The following is a 16,057-nucleotide window of genomic DNA, read 5'->3' as shown; positions in this document are numbered from 1 at the left end:
GTTTGCGGAGATGTGGATGCTTCTTTGATAACAGGGTTTTCTCTGATACAGGAAGTCCTTGACTTATGACCATAAATGAGCCCAGAATTTACGTCGCTAAAGCGAGAAATTGCTTCCGTCAGTTTTGTCCCATTTTTAGGACCCTTTCTGGCCAACGTTGTTAAGGGAATCGCTGCAGTGGTTAACTTAGTAACCCGGTCGTTAAGTGGATCTGGTTTCCCCCCTGGGCCTTGCTGGTCTCAGAAGATCACAAAAGGGGGGGATCACGTGACCCCGGGACCCTGCAACCGTCATAAATGCGAATTGGTGGTCAAGCGTACGAATGTTGATCAAGTGACCGTGGGCTTGCTGCAACGGTTGTGTGAAAAATGGTCATTTTTTTTCCAGTGCCGTTGTAACTTTGAACGGTCACTAAACAAGAAGGGTTTCCGGCTTGAGTAGGGGGTTGGACTAGAAGATCTCCAAGATCCCTCCCAACTCTCTTATTCTGTGATTCTTTGACCCTTGGGGGCAGTGCGAAAGGGTAAAATCTGTCCACATTTGCCCACTTTAAAAGCTAGGCATTTTAAGAAAATAGGAAGCTTTATGAGCAATTGTGACTTGCTCTGATTTATTCCTGGACAACACCAGAAGATCATGTTTGCACCCTTGAATGTGAGTGAGAAATTCAGATTTTTGAATTCAACTGTTTTTTTTTTTTTAAAGGAAAAATAAAGGGTGAACGCTCTTCCCTCCCATTAGGAATAACTTAGTCTAAAGTGCAAAAGTCTTCCATAATTCACTTGGTATCCTTTCTGGAATAACAGAATAACACAACTGAAAGGGACTTTGGAGGTCTTCTAGTCCAACCCCCTGCTCAAGCAGGAGAACCTATACCAGGGGTAGGCAAACCTTAGCTCTTTTATGATGCGTGGACTTCAGCTCCCAGAATTCCTGAGCCAGCCATGCTGAGGGGAAAGGGAGAGGTTTCCATGCTGAGCCAGGCTGGCTCAGGAATTCTGGGAGTTGAAGTCCACGAGTCAGAAAGCGGCCTAGGCCAGAAGTAGGCAACCTTGGCTCTTTTATGACGTGTGGACTCCAACTCCCAGAATTCCTGAGCCAGCCATGCTGAGGGGAAAGAGAGGTTTCCATGCTGAGCCATGCTGGCTCAGGAATTCTGGGAGTTGAAGTCCACGAGTCATAAAGCGGCCTAGGCCAGAAGTAGGCAACCTTGGCTCTTTTATGACGTGTGGACTCCAACTCCCAGAATTCCTGAGCCAGCCATGCTGAGGAGAAAGAGAGGTTTCCATGCTGAGCCATGCTGGCTCAGGAATTCTGGGAGTTGAAGTCCACGAGTCATAAAGCGGCCTAGGCCAGGGGTATGCAACCTTGGCTCTTTTATGACGTGTGGACTTCAATTCCCAGAATTCCTGAGCCAGCCACACTGAGGGGAAAGGGAGAGGTTTCCAAGCTGAGCCAAGCTGGCTCAGGAATTCTGGGAGTTGAAGTCCAGAAGTCAGAAAGCAGCCTAGGCCAGGGGTAGGCAACCTTGGCTCTTTTATGACTCATGGACTTCAACTCCCAGAATTCCTGAGCCACCCATGCTGAGGGGACAGGGAAAGGTTTCCAAGCTGAGCCACGCTGGCTCAGGAATTCTGGGAGTTCATGAGTCCTAAAAGAGCCAAGCTCGCCTACCCCTGCCCTATACCATTCCAGATAAATGGTTGTTCGATCTCTTCTTTAAAAAAAAACTCCAGTGATGGAGCACCCACAACTTCTGGTGGCAAGCTGTTCCACTGGTTAACTCTTCTCACTGTCAGGAAGTTTCTCCTTAGTTCCAGGTTGCTTCTCTCCTTAATTAGTTTCCATCCGTTGCTTCTTGTCCTGCCTGGCTGAGGAATTCTGGGAGTTGAAGTCCACCAGTCATAAAAGGGCCAAGTTTGAAGACCCCTGAGCTGAACAAAGACGGCCCCTTTAAAGGAAAGGAAGCCAGGGACAATAAGAGATGCTTGTATTTTTATTACCTAGTAATCCACCCAGCAAAGCTGGCCCACTCTAGATAAGATAAAAGGGTAGAGAAATAGCTTACGATGGTCCCAATACTTTGGGGTGGTTCCCTAAGGAAGTGGGTGTGCCCGGGTATCTTAGGTGTTCCCCCCTTGGTGACTTGCTATGGCCCTGCAGGTAGCCAGCGATAAGGGGGGCATCTGCACGTGGACGCCTTCTACGCTTTCTCCAGATGCCTGGTCAACAAGCCCAGGGGAGGTTCCCTGCTTCAAAAAAAACCCGGTTACCCTACAATGCACCATTTCACCCCGTTACCGGTTACAGGCAGACAGGAGACTTTTAGTGAGTGATGGACGGACGGACGGACGGACAGACAGACAGAAAGACAGACACAGACAGATGATAGATAGATAGATAGATAGATAGATAGATAGATAGATAGATAGATAGATAGATAGATAGATAGATAGACAGATGATAGATAAATAGATAGATAGACAGATAGACAGCAGACAGACATGATAGATAGATAGATAGATAGATAGATAGATAGATAGATAGATAGATAGATAGATAGATGATAGATAGAATTGATGGAGACACAGATAGATAGATGATAGACAGACAACAGACAGATGATAGATTATAGATAGATAGATAGATAGATGCAGACAGCCATGATAGACAGACAGCAGATAGACAGATGATAGATGATAGATAGATAGATGATAGATAGATAGATGATAGATAGATAGATAGATAGATAGATAGATAGATAGATAGATAGATAGAGGCAGACAGTCATGATAGACAGACAGCAGATAGACAGATGATAGATGATAGATAGATAGATGATAGATAGATAGATAGAATAGATAGATAGACAGACAGACAGATAGATGATAGACAGATGATACAGACAGCAGACAGATATAGATAGATAGATAGATAGGTAGACAGATGATAGATAAAGATAGATGATAGACAGATAGACAGCAGACAGACATGATAGATAGATAGATAGATAGATAGATAGATAGATAGATAGATAGATAGATAGATGATAGATAGAATTGATGGAGACACAGATAGATAGATGATAGACAGACAACAGACAGATGATAGATGATAGATAGATAGATAGATAAATAGATAGATAGATAGATAGATAGATAGATAGATAGATAGAGGCAGACAGTCATGATAGACAGACAGCAGATAGACAGATGATAGATGATAGATAGATGATATAGATAGAAAAGATAGATAGAAAAGATAGATAGACAGACAGACAGATAGATGATAGACAGATGATACAGACAGCAGACAGATATAGATAGATAGATAGATAGATAGATAGATAGATAGATAGATAGACAGATAGACAGATGATAGATAAATAGATAGACAGATGATAGACAGATAGACAGCAGACAGACATGATAGATAGATAGATAGATAGATGATAGATAGATGATAGATAGAATTGATGGAGACACAGATAGATAGATGATAGACAGACAACAGACAGATGATAGATGATAGATAGATAGATAGATAGATAGATAGATAGATAGATAGATAGATAGAGGCAGACAGTCATGATAGACAGATAGACAGATGATAGATGATAGATAGATAGAATAGATAGATAGACAGACAGACAGATAGATGATAGACAGATGATACAGACAGCAGACAGATATAGATAGATACATAGATAGGATAGATAGATAGAAAGAATTGATAGACAGACAGATGATAGACAGACAGACATGATAGATGATAGATAGATAGATAGATAGATAGATAGATAGATAGAGATCGATGATAGAGAGAGATGGATAAATAGCTAGATGATAGATAGACAGATAAATGATATGTTTGTTAAGTGATTTTTGTCCCATTTTACGTCCTTCCTTGCCACCGTTGTCTGCAGCTGTTAACTTAGTAACACGGTCATAAAATGAATCCGGGCTTCCCTTCATTGACTTTGCTTGCCAGAAGGTTGCAAAAGGGGATCACGTGACCCCCCTGGGGCATGGCGACCATCATCAATCCGAGTCAGTTGCTCAGCGTCTGAATTTGGATCACATGACCCCGGGGGTGTTGCAACGGTTGTTAAGTGTGAAAAGCGGTCGTAATCCGGCACATTTTTTCAGTGTCGTCGTAACTTCGAACGGCTGCTAAATGAACCGTCGTAAGTCGAAGACTACCAGTATTTCTTCGTGAGCATTATCCTGGTTCTCCCTTCCATGCAGATATCACGATAAGTTTCCCACGGAGCCCCCGATGCCCAAAGCCATCCGAGAATACCGCCAGAACACGGAGAAGCTCTTTCAAGCGGTGGACGAAGTTCTTCCTTCCAGCACTCTCGTCATTTGGAACACGGCCTTGGCCATCACGGAAGACGCCCGGGGATACATCTTTGAGGTGAGAGGACCTGTTGCATCCTTGGGGTGACCAAGACAGATCCCATAGATCAGGGCTTTTCAACCAGCAGTACGGGTACCACCTGTGGTACATTGGCACCTGGCAGGTGGTACGCGGCCATCCTAGAAAAGGGGTAGCAGGGGAGGGGAATGGGCTGAACCGGTGGCAGCACCGCACAAGCCTGAACGAGAGACGGCTGGAGGTGCAGGTGTCAGAATCCAATTATATTTCGTCTTTAATCATCAAATATAGAAAACCCCAATTCTGCCTTCTCTAGATTCTGCCATAAGAGGGAGAGAAGGGGGAGAACAAAGGGGCTTTATGGCCCTCACTTCCTTCAGTATACTTCTAAGGAATTGAATGTGTTTATTGCAACCTCAAAGAGTTTGAATGTAGTTAGCACCAAAAGGTCTTATCATAACAAAGGGGGCTATTTACCTTTCATGTAGTTTATCTGAAGTCTCCATCCAGACGGGAAGGAAAAAAGGGGTGGAATTGTGATGCCTGAAACTGTCACTGGAAGAGGAGGGTGATTGGGTGGGACTACTGGGGAACCCCTTAAAACCTCGAATGGGAGAGCTTGAACCCCAAGTCCTGTCTAGAACGCCTGCAACCATTTTCTCTTAATAAAGGATCCCTGTTGGAAGAATTATTCCAAGAGTTCTGTCTTCTTAAGATGCAAAGTGGGGTGGGTCCTTACAGCAGGGTTGTCAGGGCTCAGCAGAAGCCCCAGGATCAGTGCCTCTTTCCAGCTGATTGGCGCTTCTTCGGGGCTGTCAGGGCTCAGCGGAAGCCCCAGGATCAGCGCCAGGCTCCAGCTGGACCTCAGCGCTGATCCTGGGGCTTCTGCTGAGCCCAGAAGAAGCGCCGATCAGCTGGAATGTTGCAGCCTCTCCAGGATCTTGTGATTTACATTCAGCTGCTTGGCCACTGATTCATATTTATGACGGTCCCAGTGTCCCAGGGTCATGTGAAGGGAGCAAAACCTGCTGCAACCACCCAGCAGACGGGGGGAATAAAAATCAAACACCCCCCACCCCACCCCTGCTACCAATCCCCAACAGAAATGCTCACAACAATGAAAACCTTGGACAGGAGGAAGAGCGCCTCCGGGCGGGCAGGCAGGTGTCTTGCTTGGCTGTGCCTTGGGGGGCACTTTTTTCAGTGCCATTGTAACTTCGAATAGTCACTAAGCGAACTGTTGTAAGTCGAGGACTACCTGTACTTTATCGCTTTTTTCCTTTTTTGGGGGGGGTCATCAAGTTTTTGACCCCTTGCTAGGCGACTGGCGGTCCTGGGATGTTGCCCTATCCTAAAAGTGGCACAATGGGTGAAAAAGGTTGAACGGCCCTGCCATAGAGAAGCCAAGTGACGTCTCCTGCAAGGACGTGGTGCTCCATGTATCAGGGGTCTTCACACAACACAAAGCAAGGGGAGAAGCGACCTAGAATTGAGGAGGAATTTCCTGACCGTGGAGGACAATCGATCAGTGGCCTGGCTTCCCTCCAGAAGTTGTGGGTGCTTCATCTCTGGAGGTTTTTTAAGGAGAGATTGGACCACCGTTTGCTTGGAATGGCGTAGGGTCTCCTGCTTGAGTAGGGGGTTGGACTGGATGACCTCCGAGGTCCCTTCCAACTCTTGTCATTCTGTTTTATTTCCCGACCGTGGAGGACAATCGAGCAGTGGTCTGGCTTCCCTCCAGAAGTTGTAGGTGCTTCATCTCTGGAGGTTTTTTTTGTTTGTTTGTTTCATTTTTTATTTTTTTCTATTAAAAGTTTTTAAAATTTTACAATAAAAACCCCTTCCTCAATCCCTCCCAACCCACCCCAAAACCCTCCCCCATTCTTCCCAGAGCTGAATACAGGCTTAACTAGAACTTAAAAGAAAAAAAGTTTTAAGCCCAAATAAACCTTGAGCAAATATAATTACACTCAATAAACAAGTTGTAAAATACTTTAACTCCATTATATATAAAAAACAAAAAGAGGGGGGAAAAAAAGGGAAGATAAAAAAATAAAAAAAAAAATAAAAAATGAAAGAATAATAATAATTACACTTCTAGATAATATCTTAAACTTTAAATATAAATTATTCAAAAGCTAGATAATATTTTCTTATATCATACTTATGTTGTATAAAATTTATCCATCTTTTCCACACCAAGAGATACTTCTCTTGCGATTGATCTTTCAAGAAAGCCATTTCCGCTAAGTAAGAAACTTTAAGAAACCACTCTTGCAAAGTAGGCAAAGATTCCTTCTTCCAATATTGCCCTATTAACAACCTAGCCGCAGTAATTAAATTTAACATTAAGATAATCTCTTTGTCATCGCAATCCGGAACAATACCCAATAAAAACAATTGTGGAGTAAATTTTATCCTGACATGGTAGCAGTGTTTCTCAACCTTGACCATTTTAAGGCCTGTGGACTTCAACTCCCAGAATTCCACAGCCAGCAACGCTGGCTGTGGAATTCTGGGAGTTGAAGTCCACAGGCCTTAAAATGGTCAAGGTTGAGAAACACTGTGGTAGAGGGTGACTCCCCTTTTGGTGATCTTCTGATGGGGTCAGGGGACCCCCTTTTGCACAACTTCTGACACCGCAAGGTTGTCCAATGGGGCAAAACTGCACTGAACAATCGTCTCACTTAGCAAGGGAAAGTTTGGGCTGAATCGTGGTCGTAAGACGAGGACTACCCGTATAAGGGGGAGGCCTTTACTTCTGCCTCCGGGCGTAAACACATGCCGAGGCCTCTGAGGCAGGCTGGTGGTGAGAGTCTCCGGGAGATAAGGGTGTCATGGCAACTGGGGAGGGGGGGGCTGAATCTTTAGCCCCTGGGAAAGTCGGAGCTTATCAAAGGAAGAAGAGCTGAGCGTTGTCTTTCGACTCGACTGGGGCTGAATGGTGTAGTAGGAGGTTCAACCCCCACGGTCCCCAATCTAGCACCTGTTCTTTCTTTCTTTCTTTCTTTCTTTCTTTCTTTCTTTCTTTCTTTCTTTCTTTCTTTCTTCCTTCCTTCCTTTCTTTCTCTTTCTTTCTCTTTCTTTTCCTTCCTTCCTTCCTCCTTCCCTTCCTTCCTTTCCTTCCTTCTCTTTCACTCTTTCTTTCTTCTTTATTTTTTTCTTTCTCTCCCTTTCTTTCTTTCTTTCTTTCTTTCTTTCTTTTTCTTCCTTCTCTCTTTTCCTTCCTTCCTTCCTTCCATGCCTCCCTACTTCTCTTTCACTTTTTCTTCCTCCAATCTCTTTCCCCTTAGTTCCTTCTTTTGTTCTTTCTTTTCCATCCTTCTCTTTCACTTTTCCTTCCTTCCTTCCGTCAATGCCTCCCTTCTTCTCTTTCACTTTTTCTTCCTCCAATCTTTCCCCTTCCTTTCTTCTTTCACTCTTTCTTTCTTTCACTTTCTTTCTTCTTTTCTTTCTCTCCCTTTCTTTCTTTTCCTTCCTTCTCTTTTCCTTCCTTCCTTCAATGCCTCCCTCCTTCTCTTTCACTTTCTTCCTCCAATCTCTTTCCCCTTCCTTCGTTTTCTTTCTTTTCTTTTCTTTTTCTTCCTTCTCTTTTACTTTTCCTTCCTTCCTTCCTTCAATGCCTCCCTTCTTCTCTTTCACTTTTTCTTCCTCCAATCTTTTTCCCCTTCCTTCCTTCCTTCCTTCCTTCCTTCCTTCCTTCCTTCCTTCCTTCCTTCCTTCCTTCCTTCCTTCCTTCCTTCCTTCCTTCCTCTTTCTTTCTTTCTTTCTTTCTTTCTTTCTTTCTTTCTTTCTTTCTTTCTTTCTTTCTTTCTTTTTTTCTTTCTCTCCTTGTTCAATCACCCCCTTTTTTGGGGTGACCTTGTGAGGTTTTGCCCTGTCTAACCAACCATCCGGTCCAGCTTCACACCCATCCATAAAATACAGCTTTCTAAAACTCGGTGACACACTCAGGGCCTTATCGAGTTCAAAAACTTCACTGCCACCGCTGGAAATGGACAACTCGTCCTTGGCTTAACGACCATCCGTGTGTCCGACAGTGTGCCAGACAGTTAAGCGAGTTTTTCCCCATATTACGGCTTTCCATGCCACAGCCGTTAAATAAATCCCTGCAGTTGTTAAGTGAGCAACATTGTTGTTCAGGGATTCCCCATTGACTCGGCTCGTCCGACGGACACAAAGGGGGAAAAGACACTGCAAACCGTCATAAATGTGAGTCAGTCCCCCCAGCGTCCGAATTTTGATCACGTGACCGCGGGGGAGGCTGCACCCGTTGTAAAGTGCGAACGATGCTCCTCAGTCCCTTTTCCCGGTGCCCTTGTAACCCTGAACGGTCAGTAAACGAACGGCCGTAAGTCGAGGGCTGCTTGTAACGTGAGGAATGCCTCCGTTTCGGGTTTTCCGGCAGCAACCGCACAAGGTGTCGGCCCGGGACATGATAGAGGCCAACTTCTACAGCGGCAACCTGGCCCGACAGTTCTGGTTCGACGTCGTGGACCTCCACTTCCACTTCCGGTTTCTGCAGGACCTCCATGCCACCGACGGCACCCACTGGAACCCCCGGGCCCACCGCCACCTGACCAAGGTCTTGCTCACCCACATGGCCGACGCCTGGCAGGTGGAGCTGCAGAAGAACAGGCCGCTGATGAGTGAGTGGGGGGCCGTTGGGAGGAGGGGGAGGGGGCAAAAGAGGGAGGGGGGTCAGAAAGCTGGGGCTCAAGTGCTGGGGGAGGCTTCTGGGGTTACAGCCCCCCCCCCCACGCCAGCCAGGATGCAGAGACAGGCTGTGAAGGATGATGGAGAATAATGGCTGGGGGGGGGGAGATGAACTGGATTGAGGGGTCTGATGCTTAGAGAGAGGGACTGTGGGGAGAAGGAAAGGAGGGGGTCAACCCTTCCCTCCCTTCTTTCTTTGCCCCTTCTCCTTCCCCTACCTTCTTCTTTCTTTCTTTCTTTCGCTCCCTTCTTTCTTTTTCTTTATTTCTCTCCCCCTTCCTTCCTTCCCTCCTTTCTTTCTTTCTTTCTTTCCTTCTTTTTCTTTCTCCCCTTCCTTCCTTCCCTCCCTCCTCTTTCCTTTCTCTCCCTCCTTCCTTCCTTCCCTCCCTCCTCTTTCCTTTCTCTCCCTCCTTCCTTCCTTCCCTCCCTCCTTTCTTTCCTTTCTCTCCCTCCCTCCCTCCTTCCCTCCCTTTTCTTTCTTTCTCTCCCCCTTCCTTCCTTCCCTCCCTTTCTTTCCTTTCTTTCTCTCCTTCCTTCCCTCCCTTTTCCTTCTTTTTCTCTCCTTCCTTCCTTCCCTCCCTTTCTTTCCTTTCTTTCTCTCCTTCCTTCTCTCCCTTTTCCTTCTTTTTCTCTCCTTCCTTTCCTTTTTTTCTTTCTCTCCTTCCCTCCCTCCCTTTTTTTTGTTTCTTTCCCCCTTCCTTCCTTCCTTCCCTCCTTCCTTTCCTTTCTTTCTCTCCCCCTTCCTTCCTTCCCTCCTTTTTTTCTCTCCCCCTTCCTTCCTTCCTTCCCTCCCTTTCTTTCCTTTCTTTCTCTCTCCTCCTTCCTTTCCTTTTTTTCTTTCTCTCCTTCCCTCCCTCCCTTTTCTTTCTTTTTTCTTTCCCCCTTCCTTCCTTCCTTCCTTCCTTTCTCTCCCTTCCTTCCTTCCTTCCTTCCTTCCCTCCCTCCTTTCTTTCTCTCCCTCCCTCCTTTGTTCCTTCCCTCTTCCTTCCCTCTTCCTTCCTTCCTTCCCTTCCCCAACCCCAATATGACCCCCCACCCCATCCCTTGGACCCCCAGGCCAGCTGGCAGAGCCAGGTCTTTAAGCTCTTGCAGAAGGTCAGGAAGGTTGAAGCTGACCTCACTTCCGGGGTGTGTCTGTGTGAGGTGTTCCAAAGGGCAGATGCAATCCTGATCCTTCAGCGATGCTGAGGGGCGGGGGGGGGGGCCTCCACGGTGTCTGTTCTAGCTGCAGCACTTCCCCCAAACGGACCGCAGGAGCTGCAACCAGCCCGTCCTTCTGCCGCAGAGGGGGCACCATGGCTCAGTGGTTAAAGACGCTTAGCTTGCCAGCTGGAAAGCCAATGGTTCTGAGTTCGAGACCCAGGTGCCGTGTGACGGGGTGAGCTCCCGTTCCTTGGCTCAGCTCCCAGCAGTTCGAAAGCCAGCAAACGCCAGCGGATAAATAGGTACCACGTTGGTGGAAAGGGAAGAGCGCTGCGTGCGCCTCGGCGTAGACAGGTAGTCCTCAACTTACAGCCACAACTGAGCCGCAAAATTGACGTTGCTAAGCGAAAAAAAAAAATCTGTTAAGGTCGTTTTGCCCCACTCGACTTCATTTGTTACAGGGATCCCCGCCGTTCTTCCATTAGTCACCCGGTCGTTAAGTGAATCCGGATTCCCCCATGGACTTTGCTCAACAGAAGGTCGCAAAAGGGGATCGCGTGACACCCCCCCAAACCCCACTCCCTGGGACCGTCCTAAATAGGAGCCGATTGTCAATCATCCGAATCACGTGAACCTGGGGATGCTGCAAGGGTCATAAGGGTCATCAGTGCCGTTGTAACTTTGAACGGTCACTAAATGAACTGTCGTAAGTCGAGGACTACCTATATTTATGCTGGCCACATGACTAAGAAGTGTCTTTAATGCTGGCTCCTTCAGCCAAGAAACCGAGAGGAGCGCTGCCCCCTAGAGGCGGACACGGACAGGACAGGGGAAATCTTGATCGGGACCTTCTGGTGTTGGAACAGGAGCTTCCTCAGTATCCGTCTGTCTTCTTCATTGCAGGCATTCCAAAGTTGGCAAAGACCCAGACTCAACAGCCTTCTCCCTGGAGGAACGTGGAGTCCAACGCTCCACGGCCGATCCCCAGCCTCTGGACCAACGGCTTGGCCCGTGACCCCTTCTATTTCAAGAGGTCTTCTCACCTCCATCGTCATGCCCACTACAAAAAGAGGCTCAGAGCAAGGTCGGGTCAAGTGGACCAGTTCCCTGGAAGCCTCCCCAGCGGACTTTACCACGAACACAACCCCTTGCCCTCTGTGGGTCTCCCCGACCCCAGGAATTCTCCCCCTGGCTTGGACAGCAGGCCCATAAGTTCCTTTGAACGCCCTCAACCCATTCCAGAATATTATCCTCCTGCCCCAGAACATGGGGGCTACGACAGGTGGCCCGTAGGTTCTTCTGAACAAGAGCATCCCCCTCAACCCGATCCAAATTTTAATCCTCACGCCCCATGTCGCGCTGGCCGTGATAGTTGGCCCATACCTTCCTTTGAAGAAGAACAGTGCTTTCCACGCCACGACGGTGGTCATTCTCACAACCCATTTCATGCTGGCTGTGATGCTACACCCATTATTGGTCAGGACCATTATCCTCAACCCAATGCAGGTTATTCTTGGGTCCCAGATAGTATTGGGGGTGATAGCAGACCCATATGTTTTTTAGAGCCGAGTCCCCAATTCTATCCCTGTCCTTACGTTCATCCCTTCCAAGATGGTAGGCCCACCGCTACGTGTGAGTCAAGATTCCATCCCAAGAGTCCCCCTCATTTCCCACAAGATGTGGGTGATGCCAACAGGCCCACTATTGTCGAAGAGGAGCTGTATCTCCAGCCCTCTCCCCATAATTATTTCCAGGCCACCCATGGACCTGACGATGACAGTTGGGTCATGGGTTTGCCCGAGCAGGCCCAGTGGCCCCCACCTCATCCTAGGAGAGACCTCCCTGTCCATCACAATGTTAGGAACGGCCCTTGGTCCAGAGATGGAAATGAAGGAGACCAGAGTTTTCCACTCCAAATGGAAGGTACATTCCTGGTTTTCTGCCAATTATTTCAGGGTGGGGAGAAGCTGACCCCAAGTTTTGAGCTGGAAGTAAGTTAGAAGCAAAGTTCTAGAGAAGTATGAGTTGGGCGTTGTAGCAAAGTTCTAGAGAAATATGAGTTGTATCTCCGAAATGGTGTTCCTCAACCTTGGCCACTTGAAGCTGAGTGGACTTCAACTCTAGGAGAAGCACAAGCACAAGATAGGTGGACTTTAATTCCTAGGAGAAGCAGAAACACAAGATGGGTGGACTTCAACTCCTAGGAGAAGCAGAAACACAAGATGGGTGGACTTCAACTCCTAGGAGAAGGACAAGCACAGGATGGGTGGACTTCAACTCCTAGGAGAAGCAGAAACACAAGATGGGTGGACTTCAGCTCCTAGGAGAAGAAGAAACACAAGATGGATGGACTTCAACTCCTGGGAGAAGCACAAGCACAAGATGGATGGACTTCAGCTCCTAGGAGAAGAAGAAACACAAGATGGATGGACTTCAACTCCTGGGAGAAGCACAAGCACAAGATAGGTGGACTTCAACTCCTAGGAGAAGGACAAGCACAGGATGGGTGGACTTCAATTCCTGGGAGAAGCACAAGCATATGATGGGTGGACTTCAACTCCTAGGAGAAGCAGAAACACAAGATGGGTGGACTTCAACTCCTAGGAGAAGCAGAAACACAAGATGGGTGGACTTCAACTCCTAGGAGAAGCAGAAACACAAGATGGGTGGACTTCAACTCCTAGGAGAAGCAGAAACACAAGATGGGTGGACTTCAACTCCTAGGAAAAGCAGAAACACAAGATGGGTGGACTTCAACTCCTAGGAGAATCGCAAGCACAGGATGGGTGGACTTCAACTCCTAGGAGAAGCAGAAACACAAGATGGGTGGACTTCAACTCCTAGGAGAAGCAGAAGCACAGGATGGGTGGACTTCAACTCCTAGGAGAAGCACAAGCTAGAAGATCACTCCCACGAAAGATGGTGGCTATGGACAAGAAGCTGAAAGTTCTTGGGGAAGAGATGGCTGGGAGGAAGGCAAACTCTTGATAAGAGCTGAAGAATTGGCAGAATTGAGCCCCGTGAACACCAGGGTGCTCCCTTTTAGTGGCTTCTGGATGGAGAAATGCACAAAACCCTTAATGGAAGAACCTCAGTGAGTGCCTTACCTTAAATCTAAACATCTTGGAATTATGGGTGTGAATTCCTGGATCCTGGAGAAGACTTCTTGAAGGCGGACGGCTTGATCTCCATTCGGCTAAAATGCTGCCAGGGATCCTTGACGCGAGACTTAAAGCCACGTGCAGCTTTCTGATCAAGGACAATATGATTGATGACTAGGTTTGTTAAGCACGGCTAGCTAGGGAATTCTGGGGGTTGAAGTCCACCCATCTTTAATGTGCCCAGGCTGAGAAACACTGGTAGGCAAGAAAGACTGCAAGCCTGGCTGGGGAATTCTGGGAGTTGAAGTCCACCCATATTCCAATTGCCAAGGTCAGGGGTAGGCAGCCTTGGCTCTTTTATGACTCGTGGACTTCAACTCCCAGAATTCCTGAGCCAGCTATGCTGAGGGAAAGGGGGAGTTTCCAAGCTGAGCCATGCTGGCTCAGGAATTCTGGGAGTTGAAGTCCACCAGTCATAAAGAGGCCTAAGCCAGAAGTAGGCAACCTTGGCTCTTTTATGACTCGTGGACTTCAACTCCCAGAATTCCTGACCTAGCCACGCTGAGGGGAAAGGGAGAGGCTTCCAAGCTGAGCCATACTGGCTGAGGAATTCTGGGAGTTGGTCCACGAGTCATAAAAATGCCAAGGTTGCCTACTCTGGCCTGGGCCGCTTTATGACTCATGGACTTCAACTCCCAGAATTCCTGAGCCAGCATGGGGGAACTATGGCCCCCTCATGACTCGTGGACTTCAACTCCCAGAATTCCTGAGGCAGCATGGCTCAGCTTGGAAACCTCTCCCTTTCCCCTCAGCATGGCTGGCTCAGGAATTCTGGGAGTTGAAGTCCACGGGTCATAAAAGAGCCAAGGTTGCCTACCCCTGGCTAAGGTTGAGACAAGAGAGATGCAAGGCTGGCTGGGGAATTCTGGGAGCTGAAGTCTATTCAGCTTGCTCAGGTTGAGAAGTTCTGCTCTGAAAGTAAGAGGCAGGAAGAAGAAGCCTCGAGAAGAAGACTTTTGAGGAGAAACCCATCTGGTTTGCAAGTGGGAATGACCCAAATGAGCCACTCCTAGATGTTAAGGAAGGTGCCTTGCCCTGATCCTTGCCTCACCCATGCCCAGCTGCCTTCTGGGCAAGTGGGCTGGGGCAGGCAATGGACTTCCGCTTGCGACATGTTGGCTGCTTTCCTCCTTGAGTGGATGCTTGGATGGGAAACAGTTCATCGGAAGTCTTCCAGACAATCAAAGGATCAGAGCTGACCAAGCTCCATCCTCACCTCCAAGGTACCAGCATACGTAGGTGTCTAGCTTTGATATCTTCTGTGAGGTGCTGGGTGCTCTCTGAGCCTGGTGGTTTTCTTGCAGATGTTTCATGACCCAACTATTTAACATGATCAGTGCTAGAAGGGAGGGGGGTTTTGAGAGAGGAGGAGGGTGAGGAAAAGGACTGTGGGGTCCTGGATGCTCTCTGAGCTTGGTGGTTTCCTTGCAGACGTTTCATCACCCAACTAGGGAACGTCATCAGTGCTAGAAGGGGGAGGGGTTTGTGGAGAGGAAGAGGAGGAGGAGGAAGAGGACAACGATGACTGTGGGGTCCTTGGTGCTCTCTGAACTGGGTGTTTTTCTTGCAGATGTTTCATGACCCAACTAGGTAACATTATCAGTGCTAGGAGGGACTGGGATTTTCAGAGAAGAAGAGGAGGAGGAGGAGGAGGAGGAGGACGACAGTGGGGTCTTTGACGCTCTCTGAGCTGGGTGGTTTTCTTGCAGACGTTTTATTATCCAACTAGGTAACATCATCAGTGCTAGAAGGGAGTGGGGTTTACAAGGAAGAGGAGCAAGGACTGTAGGGTCCCTGGCGCTCTCTGAGCTTGGTGGTTTTCTTGAAGACATTTCACTACCCAACGAGGTAACATCATCAGTGCTTGAAGGGAGTGGAGTTTGGCAAGAGGAGGAGGAGGATGTCGACGAAGACGACTATGGGGTCCTTAATGCTCTCTGAGTCTGGTTTCAGATGGTTCATTACCAAACTAGCTAACACCATCAGACTTTGGTGTCTGCTTCTCTTCCTAAGGTCTCTTCTTGCTTTCCAACAGACATTCATCCCAACGGCTTCTTCGGGCCGGGCTCCTTTACTCGTGAGGAAGGCTGGGCTCCTTACAGCCTGCCCCGTAGAAGACCTCGAAGCGCGTGGCTCGGGTCCCGGAAGATGCTTTCAAGGCGCCCTCGATAAGCCCACCATCGACGCCACGCCTGCGCCCCTTATGGCACCAGCCGGAAAAACTCCAGGGACTCTTTTTAGTCTGGCGCCCATCCCACCCCAGGGCCGTTCCTGATTTTTTCTCTCTGCTGCAATTCCATCTTTGCTCACTGTAGAAATGACAATTTGGAGTTCAAGGTCCTGTTCAGGATTTCTTTTTTTTTTTCTTTTTCTTTTAATACAAATTTTATTTATAATACAGTGAAAAACAAACCAACATTGGGTTTAACGTGACATTCCAGGATATACATTCTTACCAGATTATTCCGCTTTTTACCATCAATTCTTCATCTCTACATATCCATCTAAGTTTTATATACAATACTTGTTCTAAAGCAGGGGTTCTCAACCTGTGGGTCGGGACCCCATTTGGGGTCGAACGACCATTTCACGGGGGTCGCCAAACCACGCAGTCCGCCATTTCCCCCCCCTTTTCCTACTCCCTTTTATTCTATTGG

At 47.7% G+C, this 16,057-nt stretch overlaps 1 protein-coding gene across 1 annotated transcript in view; it reads left to right on the top strand.

The window, feature by feature from the left end:
- LOC120319724 (PC-esterase domain-containing protein 1B-like) overlaps positions 1–15,816 on the top strand; it is a 29,302-nt gene extending 13,486 nt beyond the window's left edge. The window contains exons 5-8 of the mRNA XM_039368846.1: positions 4,248–4,419; positions 8,789–9,029; positions 11,143–12,162; positions 15,436–15,816. Coding sequence (XP_039224780.1) covers positions 4,248–4,419; positions 8,789–9,029; positions 11,143–12,162; positions 15,436–15,572 — 1,570 coding nt within the window. The 3' untranslated portion in view covers positions 15,573–15,816. The remainder of the gene's footprint in view (positions 1–4,247; positions 4,420–8,788; positions 9,030–11,142; positions 12,163–15,435) is intronic.
- The last annotated feature ends 241 nt before the right edge of the window (positions 15,817–16,057 follow it).

This window comes from Crotalus tigris, unplaced genomic scaffold (assembly GCF_016545835.1).
Source record: "Crotalus tigris isolate CLP2741 ecotype Arizona unplaced genomic scaffold, ASM1654583v1 scf7180000020941.558017, whole genome shotgun sequence".
NCBI lineage: Eukaryota > Metazoa > Chordata > Lepidosauria > Squamata > Viperidae > Crotalus > Crotalus tigris.
This window is presented reverse-complemented; position numbering and strand designations above follow the sequence as displayed.